The sequence below is a fragment of the Chiloscyllium plagiosum genome, unplaced genomic scaffold, assembly GCF_037043375.1.
Source record: "Chiloscyllium plagiosum isolate Xiang-an unplaced genomic scaffold, Cpla_swu_hap1 HiC_scaffold_2, whole genome shotgun sequence".
Lineage (NCBI taxonomy): Eukaryota > Metazoa > Chordata > Chondrichthyes > Orectolobiformes > Hemiscylliidae > Chiloscyllium > Chiloscyllium plagiosum.
The window spans coordinates 28,483,825-28,504,611 of record NW_028270140.1 but is presented as its reverse complement, the minus strand read 5'-3'; the positions used below and the strand labels follow the sequence as shown (position 1 = coordinate 28,504,611).

At 42.1% G+C, this 20,787-nt stretch overlaps 1 protein-coding gene across 2 annotated transcripts in view; it reads left to right on the top strand.

The window, feature by feature from the left end:
* c9orf72 (C9orf72-SMCR8 complex subunit) overlaps nucleotides 1-1,263 on the top strand; it is a 42,926-nt gene extending 41,663 nt beyond the window's left edge. For both annotated transcript variants that reach the window (XM_087995467.1, XM_087995465.1), the window contains exon 10: nucleotides 862-1,263. In XM_087995467.1, the coding sequence (XP_087851593.1) occupies nucleotides 862-1,048 (187 nt within the window). In that variant the 3' untranslated portion in view covers nucleotides 1,049-1,263. The remainder of the gene's footprint in view (nucleotides 1-861) is intronic.
* The last annotated feature ends 19,524 nt before the right edge of the window (nucleotides 1,264-20,787 follow it).

The window sequence follows — 20,787 nt, the reverse complement described above, 5'->3', positions numbered from 1 at the left end:
CATGCATCCTGATTGAAATATCGCTGAGTATTATAGTTATTTTCCTCTTTTTAAGTAGAGAATTACAAATCATACCGAGTACCTTAAATCCAGTGATTTAATTTTAAGTTGAGTGAGAGTATTTGGGTATATATTAAGAACGCCCTTGATGAAGGCAAATAATGCATTTAATCAAAAGTAATGCATACCTTTATAACTTGCTGTAGAGGCAGAATAAATTAAATCACGTAAATCCAGTTTCCATGCCTTAACTTCCAAAGGTATTGTAAGATGATTCAAGTGAGGACATATGTGCCAAATAGTTAAACATGAATGCAGATAAAGATCAGAGATGTTTCCGAATTCAGATATTCGGAAAAGCTGGAACATAAGCTGATAAAATTATGATAATACAGTTTGTTTGTTTTATGAATAGGGAACAGTACAAAATGTATAGGACAAACTAGGAAATGCATTGATTGTACCACAGTTGAAACTTGTTGACACTAAAGTTCAAGTAGATCATTTAAAAGTGCTTAAAGTTTTGTGGTTATAACATAAGTAGGCACAATACTGGTTAGTATTTTAGTATATGACAGGAGGGTATAAATGTACAGTCATTGCAATAAAAAAGACTGCAAACTGCTACTTGAATTTTTAAGATAGATTGTTAGGACTTGAATTGTTCTGCCAGAAATATTAGTTTAGGCCTAATGCATCATAAATTATTAAAAAAAGACGTAGAAACTATTTACAAAAGGGCAGTGACATGAGACTAAATAGCACTCTTTGATAACTGATACAGGCATGATGACCTGAATGGCAATGTCTGACAAAATTCTGATGTTTTATTTTGATGTTTTTTTTTGTTTATTTCTTTAGCCAGAAGGGAAAGAAGCCATTTAAATCCTTGCGCAATCTGAAAACTGACCTTGATCTTACAGTGGAAGGTGACTTGGCTATTATCATGGCTATAGCTGAGAAATTAAAACCAGGCTTACATTCATTTATTTTTGGAAAATCATTCTACACAAGTGTACAAGAACGTGATGTATTAATGTCACTATAGAGACGTGTATTGCATTTCACATTATGAATAATTGTGTGTCTACTTATTGCAGATAGCTAATTAACATGACGGTGTAATTATGATAATGCATGTATTGAAATTAATGTCAAACCAAATAGTTTACAATGTTTGTATTTGACACAACCATGGAACAGCAGTCAATAAATAAAACCTAATAGCATCAAATCTAATAATCCAAATTGTGGTGGGAAATTAAACAACGAGCTAGAGGAGGAGGCTCTACAAATGTCCCAAACCTCATTGGGAGATTCCATCACCTCATTGCTAAAAACAAACTTAGAGTGTACAGCCTTCTTCAGCTAGAAGAGCTGAATGGATGATTCATCTTGGTCTCATTCTGAGATGCATGGGATCACAGATATTTGTCTTCAGTAAATTCAATTCACTGTGTGATTTCAAGAAATGATGTAAGACATAGATATTGGAAAGACTGTGAGCCCTGACAGCATTCTTGGTATAATACTACATATTTGTACTCTAGAACTCACTACCCAAGCCAAGCTATTCCAGTACAGCTACAACACTGGCATTTACCCTGCAATGTGGAAACTTGCTGTGTTCTGTTCACAAAAAGCAGAATAAATGCAACCTGACCAATTAATACTCCCATTAATCTACTCTGATCATCAGCAAAGTGCAAGATATCTTTGATAACGTTAATGAACAGCACCTATGCCGTGCTTCTATTTGGGTTCCTTATGGTTTCTCAGTCCTGACCTCATTCCAACTTTGCTGCAAATGTAGATAAATGAGCTGAACTTGAAGTGAAGTGAGAGTGACTGCCCTTGGCAGTCAATGTCCATATGCAGAAAGACCTGGACAACACTCGGGCTGTGACAAGTAGTATTTGTCCTATACAAGTGAGATAGTGACCCCCTCCAACAAGAGATAAAGAGAAAATATAACCATCTCTCCTTAATTTTAAATGGATTTACCATTTCTAAATTCCCCCAATATCAACAACATTATGTTACTATTCACTAAAAGCTGAACTGGACAAGTCAAATAAATACTGATTGTAGGATCAGTACAAAGGCTGGGAATTCTGTAGAAAGTAATTCATTTTTTATTTCCTAAAACCTGCCAATTGTCGGCAAGATGCAACTCTGAAGTGTCATGACATACTGTCTACTTGCCAGATGAGTGCAATTCTGATACTACTCAAACAACTTGACATTAAAAACCTCTTTGATTGGCAACCAACCATTTCCTTAAACATTCACTTCCTCTGTCAGTGATATGCAGCGGTAGTAATATGTATCATCTATAATATGTCCTGCAGTAACTTACTGAGGATTCTCCCAAAGCGCCTTCAAAATTGATAACCCTACAAGCTAGAAGAATAGATGAATGTAACACCACCATCTGCAAGTACCCCACCAAGCCACACACCATATCAACTTGGAACTACACCATTCCTTCACTGTCCCTTGATCATCCCTTAACAGCATTGTGAGTATTTCTAAACCATGTAGACTCAAGCAATTCAAGAAGTTGTCTTCACCATCTTCTTGAGGGAAATGAGGAAAGGACATAGTGGATTCTGGGTAATCTAAGACGGAGGACGGGAAAAAGTTCTGGCTGTAAGAGCTGCTCCTTTTTTTTTTTTGAGGTATTTTAGGTGTTGGAGGTGATTTCCTCGAATTCCATGAACAGCAATTACTGTTTTATAAGTTGTTGCATTATTTTGGAACTTTGGAAAAAAAAAAGTCAAAACAACAGCAGTTTTAAAAGGGAGAAGAGCAGACAAAGCAAGCACATGGTGAGGACAGTGTAGGAGAGAGAGAAAACCTGCACAGTTACTGTCTTTGCTGTTTGAATTCGTGTATCGCTGGACATCGGAGTGCATCTGGGAAAATTAACAAACAGTGAAATTCACAACTAATCTTGGAGGAACTGTTGGGCGAAGTTCACAGCACAGAATCAGATAAGTTAATTGTTGTTTTAAGTCTGTCCAAGAGAAAGGCTACAATGGTGGGTACAGTGGATTCTTTCTTGATTTATATGTTTTTGGAGATGTCTCTTGATTAAACTTAAAATATAAGCCATAGCTATTAATTTAACCTGGGGCAGTGTTTGTAGAGGAATAAGACAGTGTTATTTTCTAGGTCTGTAGATTGTGAAGGAGCAAAAAAAATGGCCTTTACAGTGATATGTACTTCGTCAGATGTGGGAGTTTAAAGTGAGTTTAAGGGTTACTGCGGATTATATCTGCCATAAATGCTGTTGGATGCGAATCTTATCAGATCAAGTGGATCGGTTGGAGAGACAAATAGAAGCGATGAGGAATTTGCAACAGCAACAGTATGTGATGGATGGCAGTTATAGAAAGGGGGGAAAGTCTCAGATACAGTCACATAGATGGGTTAACTCCAGGAAGGGTAAGAGCAACTAGAGCAGGAGTCTTTTGTGGATATGCCCATTTCAAACAGGTATGCTGTTTTGGAAAATGTAGGGGGTGATGGATTCTCAGGGGAACGTAGCACAAACAGCCAAGTTTCTGGTATTGAGACTGGCTCTAATGCAACGAGGGGTACGTCAGCTTACAAGAGATCAATTGTGTTAGGGGATTCTGTAGTCAGAGGTACAGACACACGTTTCTGTGGCCAGCAGAGAAAAAGCAGAATGGTGTGTTGTTTCCCTGATGCCAGGATCAAGGATGTCTCATAGGGTGCAGAATGTTCTCACGGGGGAGGGGGCCAGCAGGAGGTCATTGTCCACATTGGAAGGGAAAAGGTTGAGACTCTGAAGGGAGATTAGAGAGTTGGGTAGAAATTTAAAAAAGAGGTCCTCAAGGGTGGTAATATCTGGATTACTCCCAGTGCTACGAGCTAGTGAGGGCAGGAATAGGAGGATAGAGCAGATAAATGCATGGCTGAGGAGCTGGTGTATGGGAGAAGGATTCACATTTTTGGATCATTGGAATCTCTCTTCGGGTAGAAGTGACCTGTACAAGAAGGACGGTTTGCACCTAAATTGGAAGGGGACTAATATACTGGCAGGGAAATTTGCTAGAACTGCTTGGGAGGATTTAAACTAGTAAGGTGGGGGGGTGGGACCAGGGAGATAGTGAGGAAAGAGATCGATCTGAGACAGGTACAGCTGAGAACAGACGTGAGTCAGTCAAGGCAGGCAGAGACAAGGTAGGACGAATAAATTAAACTGCATTTATTTCAATGCAGGGGGCCTAACAGGGAAGGCAGATGAACTCTGGGCATGGTTAGGAACATGGGACTGGGATATCATAGCAATTATGGAAACATGGCTTAGGGATGGGCAGGACTGGCAGCTGAATGTTCCAGGATACAAATGCTACAGGAAGGATAGAAAGGGAGGCAAAAGAGGAGGGGGAGTGGCATTTTTGATAAGGGATAGCATTACAGCTCTGCTAAGGGAGGATATTCCTAGAAATACACTGAGGGAAGTTTTTTGGGTGGAACTGAGAAATAAGAAAGGGATGGTCACCTTATTGGGATTGTATTATAGATCCTCCCAATAGTCAGAGGGAAATTGAGAAACAATCTTGTAAGGAGATCTCAGCTATCTGTAAGAATAATATTGTGGTTATGGTAGGGGATTTTAACTTTCCAAACATCGACTGGGACTGCCGTAGTGTTAAAGGTTAGATGGAGAGGAATTTCTTAAGTGTGTATAAGACAATTTTCTGAGTCAGTATGTGGATGTACCTACTAGAGATGGTGCAAAACTTGACCTACTCTTGGGAAATAAGGCAGGGCAAGTGACTGAGGTGTCAGTGGGGGAGCACTTTGGGGCCAGCGACCATAATTCTATTCCTTTTAAAATAGTGATGGAAAAGGATAGACCAGATCTAAAAGTTGAAGTTCTAAATTGGAGAAAGGCCAATTTTGATGGTATTAGGCAAGAACTTCCAAAAGCTGATTGAAGGCAGATGTTTGCAGGTAAAGGGACAGCTGGAAAATGGGAAGCCTTCAGAAATGAGATAGCAAGAATCCAGAGAAAGTATATTTCTGTCAGGGTGAAAGGGAAGGCTGATAGGTATAAGGAATGCTGGGTGACTAAAGAAATTGAGGGTTTGGTTAAGAAAAAGAAGGAAGCATATGTCAGGTACAGACAGGATGGATCGAGTGAATCCTTAAAAAAGTATAAAGAAAGTAGGAGTATACTTAAGAGGGAAATCAGGAGGGCAAAACGGGGACATGAGATAGCTTTGGCAAATAGAATTAAGGAGAATCCAAAGTGTTTTTACAAATATATTAAGGACAAAAGGGTAACTAGGGAGAGAATAGGGCCCCTCAAAGATCAGCAAGGCAGCCTTTGTGTGGAGCCACAGAAAATGGGGGAGATACTAAATGAATATTTTGCATCAGTATTTACTGTGGAAAAGGATATGGAAGCTATAGACTGTAGGGAAATAGATGGTGAAACCTTGCAAAATGTCCAAATTACAGAGGAGGAAGTGCTGGATGTCCTGAAACGGTTAAAGGTGGATAAATCCCCAGGACCTGATCAGGTGTACCCGAGAACTCTGTGGGAAGCTAGAGAAGTAATTGCTGAGCCTCTTGCTGAGACATTTGTATCATCAATAGTTACAGGTGAAATGCTGGAAGACTGTAGGTTGGCAAATGTGGTGCCACTGTTTAAGAAGGGAGGTAAGGACAAGCCAGAGAACTATAGACCAGTGAGCCTGACGTCGGTGGTGGGCAAGTTGTTGGAGGGAATCCTGAGGGACAAGATGTACATGTATTTGGAAAGACAAGGACTGATTCGGGATAGTCAACATGGCTTTGTGCGTGGGAAATAATGTCTCTCAAACTTGATTGAGTTTTTTGAAGAAGTAACAAAGAAGATTGATGAGGGCAGAGCAGTAGATGTGATCTATATGGACTTCAGTAAGGCGTTCGACAAGGTTCCCCATGGGAGACTGATTAGCAAGGTTAGATCTCATGGAATACAGGCCATTTGGATACAGAACTGGCTCAAAGGTAGAAGACAGAGGGTGGTGGTGGAGGGTTGTTTTTCAGACTGGAGGCCTGTGACCAGTGGAGTGCTACCAGGATCGGTGCTGGGCCCTCTACTTTTTGTCATTTACATAAATGATTTGGATGCGAGCATAAGAGGTACAGTTAGTAAGTTTGCAGATGACACCAAAATTGGAGGTGTAGTGGACAGCGAAGAGGGTTACCTCAGATTACAACAGGATCTGGACCAGATGGGCCCATGGGCTGAGAAGTGGCAGATGGAGTTTAATTCAGATAAATGCGAGGTGCTGCATTTTGGGAAAGCAAATCTTAGCATGACTTATACACTTAATGGTAAGGTCCTAGGGAGTGTTCCTGAACAAAGAGACCTCAGAGTGCAGGTTCATAGTTCCTTGAAAGTGGAGTTGCAGGTAGATAGGATAGTGAAGAAGGCATTTGGTATGCTTTCCTTTATTGGTCAGAGTATTGAGTACAGGTATTGGGAGGTCATGTTGCGGCTGTACAGGACATTGGTCAGGCCACTGTTGGAATATTGTGTGCAGTTCTGGTCTCCTTCCTATCGGAAAGATGTTGTGAAACTTGAAAGGGTTCAGAAAAGATTTACAAGGATGTTGCCAGGGTTGGAGGATCTGAGCTACAGGGAGAAGCTGAACAGGCTTGGGGCTGTTTTCCCTGGAGCGTCGGAGGCTGAGGGGTGACCTTATGGAGGTTTACAAAATTATGGGGCATGGATAGGATAAATAGACCCCTTTTCCCTGGGGTGGTGGAGTCCAGAACTAGAGGGCATAGGTTTAGGGTGAGAGGGGAAAGATATAAAAGAGACCTAAGGGGCAACTTTTTCACTCAGAGGGTGGTATGTATATGGAATGAGCTGCCAGAGGAGGTGGTGGAGGCTGGTACAATTGCAATATTTTAAGAGGCATTTGGATGGGTATATGAATAGGAAGGGTTTGGAGGGATATGGGCCGGGTGCTGGCAGGTGGGACTAGATTGGGTTGGGATATCTGGTCGGCATGGACGGGTTGGACCGAAGGGTCTGTTTCCATGCTGTACATCTGTGATGATAAATACTGGCCCAGCCAACATTACCCACACATGGCGGCATTAATCATAGGTGTTGCACTAGTTATTTTAACCAAATGTTCTCACCGAACAGTCTTCCAAATTTTGTTTTCAATGACACATCAGAATGCATCTAGCCTAAAGCGGCTACCACATTTTTTTGAGAATCTATTTGAGTATTTTTTAAATTGCAAATTAAGAATATAACTGTAATAATCCTACTAGAATGCATCAGATTAGTAAAGCAAGTTCCAATCACAAAGCAGTTCTCACTTCTACATTTATGTGAGATGATTTGGATGCATATGAATCGGAAAAATAACTCTTCTCCTGATTGCCCTTTCTGACACCAAAGCTGGAATGAGAGAGACCCTATCCATGATAGCACCTTACACAATTTAGGGTTTTACCTAGTGCAAAATAACATTGACTGAATCTAATGGTTCAAGGCCAGGAAGGTCTGGGGCATTTTATATCCATACTTTTCAAAATGTTTAGAACATAACCAATGAACAGGAACAAGAAAATATCCCATATAAGAGTATTCAAAAATATCATGGCTGAATTTATAAACTTCCCCCTTTCTGCATTTCCATTGACAATATCTCAACATCTACATTGTAAACCTCCTTCAAGAACTTTGTTTTAATTCTCCAACTTGTTATTTAATTCCAGATAATATAGGCCCACTACACACAATATTTTTTCTGAGGATAACCCTTTCATCCCAACAAAACAATCAAGTGATTGTTTGATGTATTATCTCTAAGGTATATATACATCTTCCCCTTGGTAACAAGACCAATAAGATATTTCAGGCATGACCTCACCAAAGCCATATAAACTACAGCAAGACCTCCCTTGTCTTATGCTACAAACCCCTTGCAATAACATGTAATTTGTCTACCTGGTTGCTTCTTGACCTGCTTTTAGCTTTGTGAATTTTGTTATAAGGACCTCATGTCCTTTTCCTTGCTTCCGACCACCTTTACGTCAAATAACATAAATCCCTTTGCAGTTTTTTTGCATTTTCCTCAAATTATTTTACACTTAGGTTTTCCATCAACAGTTTGAGAATTTAATTGAAAAACCTAGAATAAAAGCTTGTACCTATGGAGGAAAATACCATGTTAGATTGACTAAATAGCCACGTTTTTTTTTAACAGGAAGTCTGTTATTACACAATCTATCCCAATGAACGTCTCTGTGTTCATTCCTAAGTATTTAATTGAACTGATTCATGAAATAGCTGAGTAAATCACTCAGTTGTATCAAACGAAACTAGAAAAGAAAACAAATTAGAATTAGATGGGCAATTTGGTTATGATCTGGGAATCAAATCAGATTGCAACAAAGGAATACCAAACTATGTTGTTTTGTACAGTCCTGAAACAGCAGGAATAAGCCAATCAGTACCAAGAGCCTGGTCCACTACTCTAGAAGTTCATGGTTGATGATCTACCTCAGCTAGACTTCCTGCACAATATTACTGAGTAAACAAAATCTACAATCCCTACAAACAGACCCCACCACTAGAGATATATTTCCCTCCCCACCTCTATTCGCTATCTGTAAACACCATTCCCTCCGCGACTCTCTTGTCAGGTCCACACCCCCCACCAACCCACCCTCCCCTTCCGGCACCTTCTCCTGTCATGGCTGGAATTGCAAAACCTGTGCCTACCCTCTCACCTCCGTCAAAAGCCCCAAAGAAGCCTTCCACATCCATCAGAGTTTTACCTGTACTTCCTCATGTCATTTACTGTATCCATTGCTCCCAATGCAGTCTCCTCTACATTGGGAGACAGGACGCCTATTTGCAGAACGCTTCAGAGAACATCTCCGGGACACCCGCACCAACCAAACCCAGCGCCCTGTAGCCAAACACTTCAACTCCCCCTCCCACTCCGCTGAGGACATGCAGGTCCTGGGCCGCCTCCACCAACACACCCTAACCACCCGATGCCCGGAGAAAGAACGCCTCAACTTCCACCTTGGGACCCTCCAACCACACGCATCAATGTGGATTTCACTAGTTTCCTCATTTCCCCTCCATCCACCTTATCCCAGATCCAACCTCCCAACTCAGCATCACCCTCATGACCTGTCCTACCTGTCCATCTTCCTTCCCACCTATCCGCTCCACTCTCCTCTCTGATCGATCACCATTACCCCTGCCTGCGTCTACTTGTACTCTCAGCTACCTTCCCCCCCCCCCAGCCTCACCCCTCTCTCATTTATCTTTCCACTCCCTTGGCTCACAAGCTTCATTCCTGATGAAGGGCCTTTGCTCCTCAGATGCTGCCTGACCTGCTATACTTTTCCAGCACCACACTCTCGACACTTCTAATTCTGACTACTTGAGTATCACTGATTTTAAATACTCCACCATTGTTGACTGTATCTTGAGCTGCTTATACCACAAGCTTCAATTGCATCCCAAAGCCTTTTCTCTCCCTCACTTTCCCCCTCAAAGCTACTCCTTAAAACCTTTCACTTTCACCAAGCTTTTCGCCACCTGGCCTTGTCTTATGTGATTCAGTATTGTTTTGTTTACAATGCCTCTATGAATTGCCTTGGAATGTTTCGTTATGTAAATACAAGATATGAAGAGGACTGTTGGGTTTTGTACTTTCTCATTCAATTCTGGCCAAATTTGGGAGAGCTGTCTCCACAGACCAGTTAAGCAATAGCCTATCATAATACTATTCATCTCTTAGAATGCTCGAGCCCTCAGGCACCCTGGGTATGGTCTGTCTACTTACAGGACAGGTATATTGTGCTTATACAATAGGGGAGAGGTGTGGTTTGGTCTGGGGAATGCTGAACATTGATTCTTAACCCCATGAAGTACAGTTTAAGGGCAAAGCATGCTTATTAAAACGAGTTTCTTTATCAACCAATTATATCAGTTCACTACATATTGAACAAGCAGTGACACACCATATCTATTTTATTCCTTCATTGTTGTTTGGTTAAAATCCTTACCTACAGCATTGTTGGAGCATATACATGGCATAGATTGCAGAGGTTCAAGAAGGCAGCCCACCATTAAGTTCTCAAGAGTGACTAGGGATGGGCAATGAATTAACCTTGTCAGAGACTCCCTGTAATAAATGCAAATATAACAGAATAAACAATTGATCAAATAGTAATTAAAACTATTTCCACAATGTGTTTGCTCTTATGTTTTCTAACTCTTGTTAAGTATGCCACATTATGAAACTTTGAAACATCATGTATATTCTAGCCAGGGATATGTCATTTCTCATCTCTGACTGCTTATCAAGTCCAGGGTCAATAGCTTCCCCAAGGTGGAGATGTATTTTAGAAAACATTGTTCAGTTTGTTTAAAAAACAATTTTAAAATATATAATATTGCAAGTTCTTAAGATCTGGAATTGGTTAATGTGAATTCTGCTGGGAGCATGAATAAGAAACCTGGGTTTGCTTACATTAAAATCCTAAGATCCTTACTGGAAATAAGTTGAGATGAATTTTATTAAGTATTCTATCCCTCTTCCCACTCCAGCATAAGTAAAGTGTCTGTCCACATCTAAAATTTATGAAATTTATCTTTTACCTGACTGATCTCAATGATATTTGTTCTCAGCAAACTTGTGGTTGGTCGATAATCTTGTCAAATAGTATGTTCACAGATTGGTATTGTGGAAAACATTGTCAGAAATAGAAGCCAAGCTATTGCCATGAGAAATACTATCATAATTTTTCAACCACTGAACCAATCCTAGAATAAAGAACAATACAGCACAGGAACAGGCCCTTCAGCCTCTCAGCCCTCTGACACATTTTGCCCTTCCATACTAAAACTGCCTTCACTTACATTACCCTCTATTTGCTCCCTATTCATGTATTTGTCCAGCTGCTTCTTGAATACTGCTATTGTGTCTGCTTGCATAACTTCCTCTGGCAGCGCCTTCCACGCACTCACCATCCTTTGTGTGAAAAACTTGCCTTCCACATTTCTTTAAACATCTCCCCCCCCCCCCCCCACTGCCACTCCTGTCCCCCAGAATCTTGAAGCTGTGTCCCCTAGTAATTGACACCTCCATCGCAAGCCTCATACTTTCCACTCTATCCATGCTATTCACAATTTTATAAACTTCTATCAGGTCGCCCCTTAACCTCCTGCATTCCAGTGAGAACAAACCCATTCTAACCAACCTTCCTTCATTGCTAAAATCCTCCCATACCAGGCAACATCCTGGTAAACCTTTTCTGTACCCTCTCCAAAGCATCCACATCCTTCTGGTAGTTTGGTGTCCAGAACTGTATGCAACATTCCATGTGCAGCCAAACTAAAGTTCTATAAAGCTGCAGCATAACATGTCTATCCTTATACTCAATACATCTTCCAATGAAAGCAAGCATGCCATTAGACTTTTTTACTACCTTATCTCCTGCAGTACCACCTTCAGTGATATGTAGGCAAGCACATCCAGATCCCTGTGCATATCAATACTCCTCAAGGTTCTGTCAGTCATTGTATAATTTTCATTTGTACTTGACCTTCCAAAATGCACTACCTCACATTTGCCATGTCTCCAACTGATCTACAGTTAGATTTTCTTCTAACCTAATGTATTTTCATATTTAAAATCTATTTTTTAAATTTTTCATTTTGATGTTTCATATTTACATTTCCCCATTACATTTTCTTTTTTTCATGTTGTGAGGTCCAATCCCTTGAGCTACCACTCAGATCATGACTGATGATCTAACTCCATTTATCTGCCTTAGCTGAAAATCCCTTACCTAACAAAATTCATCAACCTCATTCTTGAATGCTTCAGTTGACCCAGTATCCATTGCCTTTTGAGAAAAGAGAGTTTGAGGTTTTCACTATCCTTTATGCAAAGAAATGCTTCTGATTTCCAAATGTAAAATTCTAACTTACAGGTAAGCTTTCATTTTATAAATTCCATCACCAGAATAAATTTTCATCAACCCTTTTTAAGCACCTTGATCAGATCACCCATCGATTTCCATATTTACGGGAGTATAAGTCTCAATTTAACCCCTTCTGTTCCAGTATCATTCTGGTGAATCTGTACTGAACTCCTTTCAAGGGCAAAGTACTACTGAATCATAGAGTCATAAAGATATACAACACGGAAACAGACCCTTTGGTCCAATTCGTCCATGCCAACCAGATATCCCAATCTAATTTGCCATCACTTGGCCCATATCCCTCCAAACACTTCCTATTCATATACCCATCCAGATGCCTTCTAAATGTTGCAATTGTACTCGCCTCCACCACTTCCTCTGGCAGCTGCTTTCATACATGCACCACCCTCTGCGTGAAAAAGTTGACTCTTAGGTCCCTTTTCCCGTCTTGCCCTAAACCTACGCCCTCTGGTTCTGGACTCGCCCACTCCAGGGAAAAGACTTTGTCTATTTATCCTATCCATGCCCCTCATGATTTTATAATCCTCTTTGAGGTCACCCCTCAGCCTCCGACGCTCCAGGGATAACAGCCCCAGCCTCTTCAGCTTCTCCCTATAGCTCAAATCCTCCAACCCTGGCAACATCCTTGTAAATCTTTTCTGAATTCTCTCAAGTTTCACCGCATCTTTCCGATAGGAAGGAGACCAGAATTGCATGCAATATTTCAAAAGTAAGTTTGCAGATGACACGAAAATTGGAGGTGTACTAGACAGCGAAGAAGGTTACCTCAGATTACAATGGGATCTTTATCAGATGGGCCAATGGGCTGAGGAGTGGCAGATGAAGTTTAATTTAGATAAACACAAGGTGCTGCATTTTGGGAAAGCAAATCTTAGCAGGATTTATACACTTAATGGTAAGGTCCTAGGGAGTGTTGCTGAACAAAGAGACTTTGGAGTGCAGCTTCATAACTCCTTGAAAGTAGAGTCGCAGGTAGATAGGATAGTGAAGAAGGTGTTTGGTATGCTTTTCTTTATTAGTCAGAGCACTGAGTATTAGAGTTGGGAGGTCATGTTGCGGCTGTACAGGACATTGGTTAGGCCGCAACATGACCTCCCAACTCTAATACTCAATGCTCTGACTAATAAAAAAAAGCATACCAAACACCTTCTTCACTATCCTATCTACCTGCGACTCTACTTTCAAGGAGTTATGAAGCTGCACTCCAAAGTCTCTTTGTTCAGCAACACTCCCTAGGACCTTACCATTAAGTGTATAAATCCTGCTAAGATTTGCTTTCCCAAAATGCAGCACCTTGTGTTTATCTAAATTAAACTTCATCTGCCACTCCTCAGCCCATTGGCCCATCTGATAAAGATCCCATTGTAATCTGAGGTAACCTTCGCTGTCCAGTACACCTCCAATTTTCGTGTCATCTGCAAACTTACTAGCTATACCTCCCATGTTCATATCCAAATCATGACAAAAAGTAGTGGACCCAGCACTGATCCTTGTGACACTCCACTGGTCACAGACCTCCAGTCTGAAAAACAATCCTCCATCACCACCTTCTGTCTTCCACTTTTGAGCCAGTTCTGTATCCAAATGGCTAGTTCTCCCTGTATTCCATGAGATCTAACCTTGCTAACCAATATCTCACGTGGAACTTCGTTGAACACTTTACTTAAGTCCATATAGATCACCTCCACCACTCTGCCCTCATCGATCTTCTTTGTTATTTTTTCAAAAACTCAATCAGGTTCGTGAAACATGATTTCCCATGCACAAAGCCATATTGCCTTTCGAAATACTTGCCCACCATCGACATCAGGCTCACCAGTCTGTAGTTTCCTGGCTTGTCCTTACCGCCTTTCTTAAATAATGGCACCATGTTAGCCAACCTCAAGTCTTCCAACACCTCACCTGTGACTATCGATGATACAAATATCGCAGCAAGGAGCCCCGCAATCACTTCCCCAGCTTCCCACAGAGTTCTAGGGTACACCTACTAGAGAAGGTGCTATTGATTTGACCACATTTATAAATTTCAAGACATCCAGCACTTCCTCCTCTGTAATACGGACATTTTTCAAGATATCACAGTGTATTTTCCTATAGTCTATATCTTCCATGTCTTTCTCCACAGTAAACACTGATGCAAAATACTCGTTTAGTATCTCCCCCATCTCCTGTGGCTCCACACAAAGGCTGTTTAGCTGATCTTTGAGGGACCCTATTTGGTCCCAAGTTATCCATTTGTCCTTAATGTATTTGTAAAAACCCTTTGGATTCTCCTTAACCCTATTTGCTAAAGCTATCTCATGTCTCCTTTTTGCCCTCCTGATTTCCCTCTTAATTATACCCCTACTGCCTTTATACTCTTGTAAGGTTTCACTTGATCACTCCTGTCTTATACTTAACATATGTTCCCTTTTTTTCTTAACCAAACCCTCAATTTCTCTATTCATTCAGCATTCCCTACACCTACCAGCCTTTCTTTTCACCCAAACAGGTATATTCTGTCTCTGGACTCTTGTTACCTCATTTCTGAAGGCTTCCCATTTTCTAGCCATTCCTTTACCTGCCAACATCTGCATCCAAGTAGCTTTTGAAAGTTGTTGCCTAATTATGTCAAAATTAGCCTTCCTCCAATTTAGAACTTCAACTGTTAGATCTGTTCTATCCTTTTCCATCATTTTATTAAAACTAATAGAATTATGGTTATGGTGCCAAAGGGCTCCCTCACTGACACCTCAGTCACCTGCCCTGCCTTATTTTCCAAGAGTAGATCAAGTTTTACACCTTCTCTAGTAGGTACATCCACATACTGAATCAGAAAATTTTCTTGTACACTTTTAACAAATTCCTCTCCAACTAAACCCTTAACAATATGACAGTCCCTGTCTCTGTTTGGAAAGTTAAAATCCCCTACCATAACCACCGTACTATTCTTACAGATAACTGAATCCAGGACTACTTATAGTCTTACAAAGATTGTGTGCAATTGAAGAATTACTTTTTTAATTCACTCATCGGACATGGGTGTCACTGGCTAGCCAGAATTTATTGCCCATTCCTCGCTGCTGTTGAAAAGATGGACTAAGTTGCCTTCTTGAACTGCTGCAATTCAAGCGCAGTGAAACACATTGGATTGATCCTAATGCCCTTATGGAGGGAATTCCAGAATTTTGACCCAGTGATAATGAAGGACTGATGATATATTTCCAAGTCAGGATTGTGACTGGCTTGAAGGGTAATTTGCAGGTGATGGTATTCTTGTGCACCTGCTGCCCTTGAATTTCTAGATGGAAGAGGTGAGAGGTTTGGAAAGTGCCAAGAATCTTTGGTGAATTTCTGCAGCACATCTTGCAGATACTACTGACTGATACTATGGAGCATCATTGGTGCAGGGAGTTGATGCTTGTGGATGTGATGCCAATCAGGTGGACTAACTAGGAATAGCATAACTAAAACTAAAAAATAGTTTTGGAGAAAACAATTTATCCTCATTTGTATATCTGCATGTTTCATTGAGGTCTTTTAACGCAGAAAAATGTTTATTTTGATCCTACTAATGCAGATTCATATTGAGACTACTTGTGTTTTAAAAAATATGAATAGTGTAGATAGTTTTAAAGCAGTTTGGTAATAGAAGAAAATTACAGAGTTGATTTTGTGGCAGAAAATGAAAGAAGTTCTCACCTTGATGCCACTGACTCATAATATTGTTTTCTTCACTAGCATTTCTAATGATTGTAGGCTGCCAGTTGTTACTTCAGCTTACACCTAGCTCTTGCTTGAAAGCTTAACTTGCTAACTGATTTGGGGTACAGAAGTCTCATTTTTCTGAGTTCTATTTTTCGGATTTCCCAGGCAATGTACAAGTTGAAGCTGATGGGGTATGTGCAAATTCAAGTGGTGATTTTTCCTGTAAAATTACTGCAGTTTCACCAACACTCTCCTGATGAGGTCCCCCTGAGTCTCCACTCTGCATATCCCCATTAATTGAATGCACAATTCACTGTCCTTCTGCATCTCATATATACTGCTAAATATGTAAATATATATCGTTCTGAGAACCAGTGAATAACTTAAAGGTGCTTCAGTACTGGAGTTAAAATTATGATGTGTTCAAAAACTGCCTTCCGTAATCTATTACTGAGCATATCCATTTCATCCCAACTTTTAACAAACTCCTGTGATGTGCCTGGAATGTTTGATGAAATTATAGCTGTTATTTAAATTCATGTTAAATTGTAATGTGTAAAAGATGTCATTGCATGTTTTAAGTGTGAAGAAAGATGTGGATGCTTTTGTGGCAGACAATGGAAGTATTATTCCTAGAACTTGTTTGTAGTACCAAAAATACTAACTTTAGCAATTTACTTGTTTTTTCTTACAGCTAATGGTTTTTTGTTCTCTTACCATAACATGCTGTTTTAACTTCCAGTTTAATTAGAATTGTTGTGCAGCCTTGCAGGTTTTTATTTCAGATTTCTAATACTTTCCTTCTAATCTTTCTTTTTGATAGGTTAATATTCATAAAATGTTGTCTTTTTTATAAAATTCTAATGTTTTCCAATAAAAGCTTTTCAATTTAACATTCAATAAATTTTTTTTTTGAGATAATCTGATATCCAGCAATCTAAAGCAGATGAAAAAAATCAATGACCACGGAGTGTATTTTTGTACCGGAGTCGGAAGCTACAGTTAGGAAAATTATTGGCTCCACAAAGCCAACTCAGGAACAAATGCTTTGGGTGGTTGCACTTTCATTTCCAAGGATGGCAGGTGACAGCAGGAGTTTTGCAAAACATTCCTGGAAAGAGGCAAAGACAAGGGCTGTGCGGTGACAAACTGTGTGAAAGCCCACTGGGTCCTCCAGCACCTTATGCCAGTCACAAAAAGGACACCCAATAAAATAAAACATGGCCATTACCCTTCACGCATGCATACTCCAATGACATCACCACTACCACTTTTTCCCTCCATATTGAACTATAATCCCTCTATCCTTCCCACTGTTTCTTTATAATCCCATGCCAACTTAATGTCACTTCATGAGCCCTCCACCTCCCACGCCCTCCATGATTTTCGCTTCCCCAGTCCCCAACGCCTTATCTTCACCATGGACATCCAGTCCCTGTACACCTCCACCTCCCATCACAAAGGACTCAAAGCCCTCCGCTTCTTCCTTTCCCGCTGTACCATCCAGTACCCTTCCACTGACACCCTCCTACGACTGACTGAACTGGTCCTCACTCTGAACAACTTCTCTTTCCAATCCTCCCACTTCCTCAAAACCAAAGGAGTAGCCATGGGCACCTGCATGGGCCCTAGCTATGCCTGCCTCTTCGTAGGATATGTGGAACAGTCCATCTTCCGCAGCTACACTGGCACCACCCCCACCTTTTCCTCTGCTACATCGATGACTGTATCGGCGCTGCCTTGTGCTCCCATGAGGAGGTTGAACAGCTCATCCACTTTACCAACACCTTCCACCCCGACCTCAAATTTACCTGGACTGTCTCAGACTCCTCCCTCCCCTTCCTAGACCTCTCCATTTCTATCTCGGACGACCGAATCAACACGGACATTTACTATAAACTGACCGACTCCCACAGCTACCTAGACTACACCTCCTCCCACCCTGCCCCCTGTAAAAACGCCATCCCATATTCCCAATTCCTTCGTCTCCGCTGCATCTGCTCCCAGGAGGACCAGTTCCAATACCGAACAACCCAGATGGCCTCCTTCAAAGACCGCAATTTCCCCCCAGACGTGATCGACGATGCTCTCCACCGCATCTCCTCCACTTCCCGCTCCTCCGCCCTTGAGCCTCACCCCTCCAATCACCACCAGGACAGAACCCCACTGGTCCTCACGTACCACCCCACCAACCTCCATATACATCATATCATTCGTCGTCATTTCCACCACCTCCAAACAGACCCCACCACCAGGGATATATTTCCCTCCCCTCCCCTCCCCTATCTGCGTTCCTAAAAGACCACTCCCTCCGTGACTCCCTTGTCAGGTCCACACCCCCCACCAACCCAACCTCCACTCCCGGAACCTTCCCCTGCAACCGCAAGAAATGCAAAACTTGCGCCCACACCTCCGCCCTTACTTCCCTCCAAGGCCCCAAGGGATCCTTCCATATCTGCCACAAATTCACTTGCACCTCCACACACATCATTTACTGCATCCGCTGCACCCGATGTGGCCTCCTCTATATGGGGGAGACAGGCCGCCTACTTGCGGAACGTTTCAGAGAACACCTCTGGGACACCTGGACCAACCAACCCAACCACCCCGTGGCTCAACACTTCAACTCCCCCTCCCACTCCACCAAGGACATGCAGGTCCTTGGACTCCGCCATCGCCAGACCATAGCAACACGACGGCTGGAGGAAGAGCGCCTCATCGTCCGCCTAGGAACCCTCCAACCACAAGGGATGAACTCAGATTTCTCCAGTTTCCTCATTTCCCCTCCCCCCACCTTGTCTCAGTCCCAACCCTCGAACTCAGCACCACCTTCCTAACCTGCAATCTTCTTCCTGATCTCTCCGCCCCCACCCCCAATCCAGCCTATCACCCTCACCTTAACCTCCTTCCACCTATCGCATTTCCAACGCCCCTCCCCCAAGTCCCTCCTCCATACTTTTTATCTTAGCCTGCTTGGCACACTCTCCTCATTCCTGAAGAAGGGCTCATGCCCGAAAAGTCGATTCTCCTGCTCTTTGGATGCTGCCTGACCTGCTGCGCTTTTCCAGCAACACATTTTCAGCTCTGATCTCCAGCATCTGCAGTCCTCACTTTCTCCTAATGTCACATCATGCCTACCACATACCATCCTTTGCTCTTACATGCACCATGCCAACTCACCCATAATCAACCATGGATGGACCTCAATACCAATGCTAAGATGAAGTAAAGTTAAGCCAAGAGACAATGCTGTTGGAGATAGCATGTTAGCACCAATAGAGGAGCATTTACTGAATGATCACCTGTAAATAATGGAGTGCAACAGGGATCAGTGATGGGCCCACAATTATTTACAATACATATTAATGACTTGGATAAAGAAAGTGAATGCACTACTGCCACGTTGGCAGATGACACGAAATTGGTGGGAAGGCAAGTGGAGGGGATGACACAAGGAGTCTGCAGAAGGATACAGACAATGAAATGAGTGGGCTAAACTTTGGCAGATGGAATTGATTGTGGGAAAATATGAATTTATGCACTTTGGATGCAAGAATAGAAGAGCTGAATATTATTTAAATGGAGAAAAACTAAGAAAACCATAGCACGAAATGATTTGGGAGTCCACGTGTATAAATAACAAGTTCAATGAATGATAGGGAAAGCAAGTGAAATCTTCACCTTTATTTCAAAGGCATATAAATAGTGATGTCTTGTTGATATTACATAACTCCTCATCACACCACAGCTGTAATACTGTCAATAGTTTTGGGCTTCTTACCTAGAGCAATGGATGCAGAGCCTTCCCTAATTAGGGGAGACTCAGAACCTCTGCAGTGATCCAGTGCATTCTTTTGTCCCAGAGTAAATGAAGTAATATTCTCTGGATTATTGTGACAAAATCAGGAGCAGAGGTAGAAGGAACCAGCTGATATCACAGCTTGGAGACTACCAGTTGGTTGAATACCAGCACTCGGCTCCTGCTACATAGCGCTCAGGCAGTCCTGTCCAGAGGCTTATGTAAGTGGAAAATTTGGCCTCCAGCTCCTGTCAATTCACTGGCTGGATTCCTCAGCCAGGCTGACATAGACCCCAGATAAAGGAGATGGGTGGTGCACCAGCTGATCCCCTGTGACTCTTTCAGCAAGGAAACCATCCACCATGGACCAACCAGGAGTCTGGAATATTTTGCCCAGTTGATCCTAGCGAAAGATGTGGCCAAGTACACAGTCTCGCACCCACACATTCTGCTGAGTTGGTAAATGTAAGAAGAACGTTGGTCAAAAGAACCACCCCCATGCCAGCCCCACACAGAGCCAATCCTGACAATCTCTGCCACCAGAAGCACAGGAAAGGCTCCAAACAAGGAATACAGCACTGACACACTCCACTCTCAAAGTGAAGGGCCACTGTCAGGGAACTGTTCAATAGAATCAGACACTCCACAATGGTGTACAGAAATTGGATGTGGGTGATGAACTGCATCCCAAACCCAAATGCTGACAAAGACCCGAGAAGATACTTACTTTCCACCCTGTCAAACTCCTCCTGCTCAACGGACAGGAAGGTCTGGCCCAGGACCCTGTAGGCTTGGCCAGTATGGATCATGTGGTCCAGCTTGGATCCAAGGTGAGATACAACACCCTAGAAAAAGACTTGTAATCCATGCTGAGGAGTGAGTCCAGATGCCAGTTTTTTAGTAAAGGAAGGTCCCCTTTCTTTGTCAGCAGGACGATGACTGCTCTTCACCAAAGGAGCACTTCACTGGCAGCAAACCATTCCTTCAGGATCCATGCATAGTCACTCCCCAGGACTTGAGTAAGTCTATGTTCAGCTCCAGGGTCTTGGCCTTTGAGAACTGGCAAGTCCAAAGTGACTTGGACATAGAGCATTCTGTTGCTCCCCTGGTCTGACCTGCAACAGGCCCTCCCTTAGAACTTTGCAAGCAACCTTGTTAGATGAATCTGGAGAGAACAGAGCCATGTAATGTGGTCTGGGCCCTAATGCCATCTGGATTCGAGACAAGGAAATCATCATCAACCAGTAGCACAAGGAACTGCTGATGGGTCCCTATCT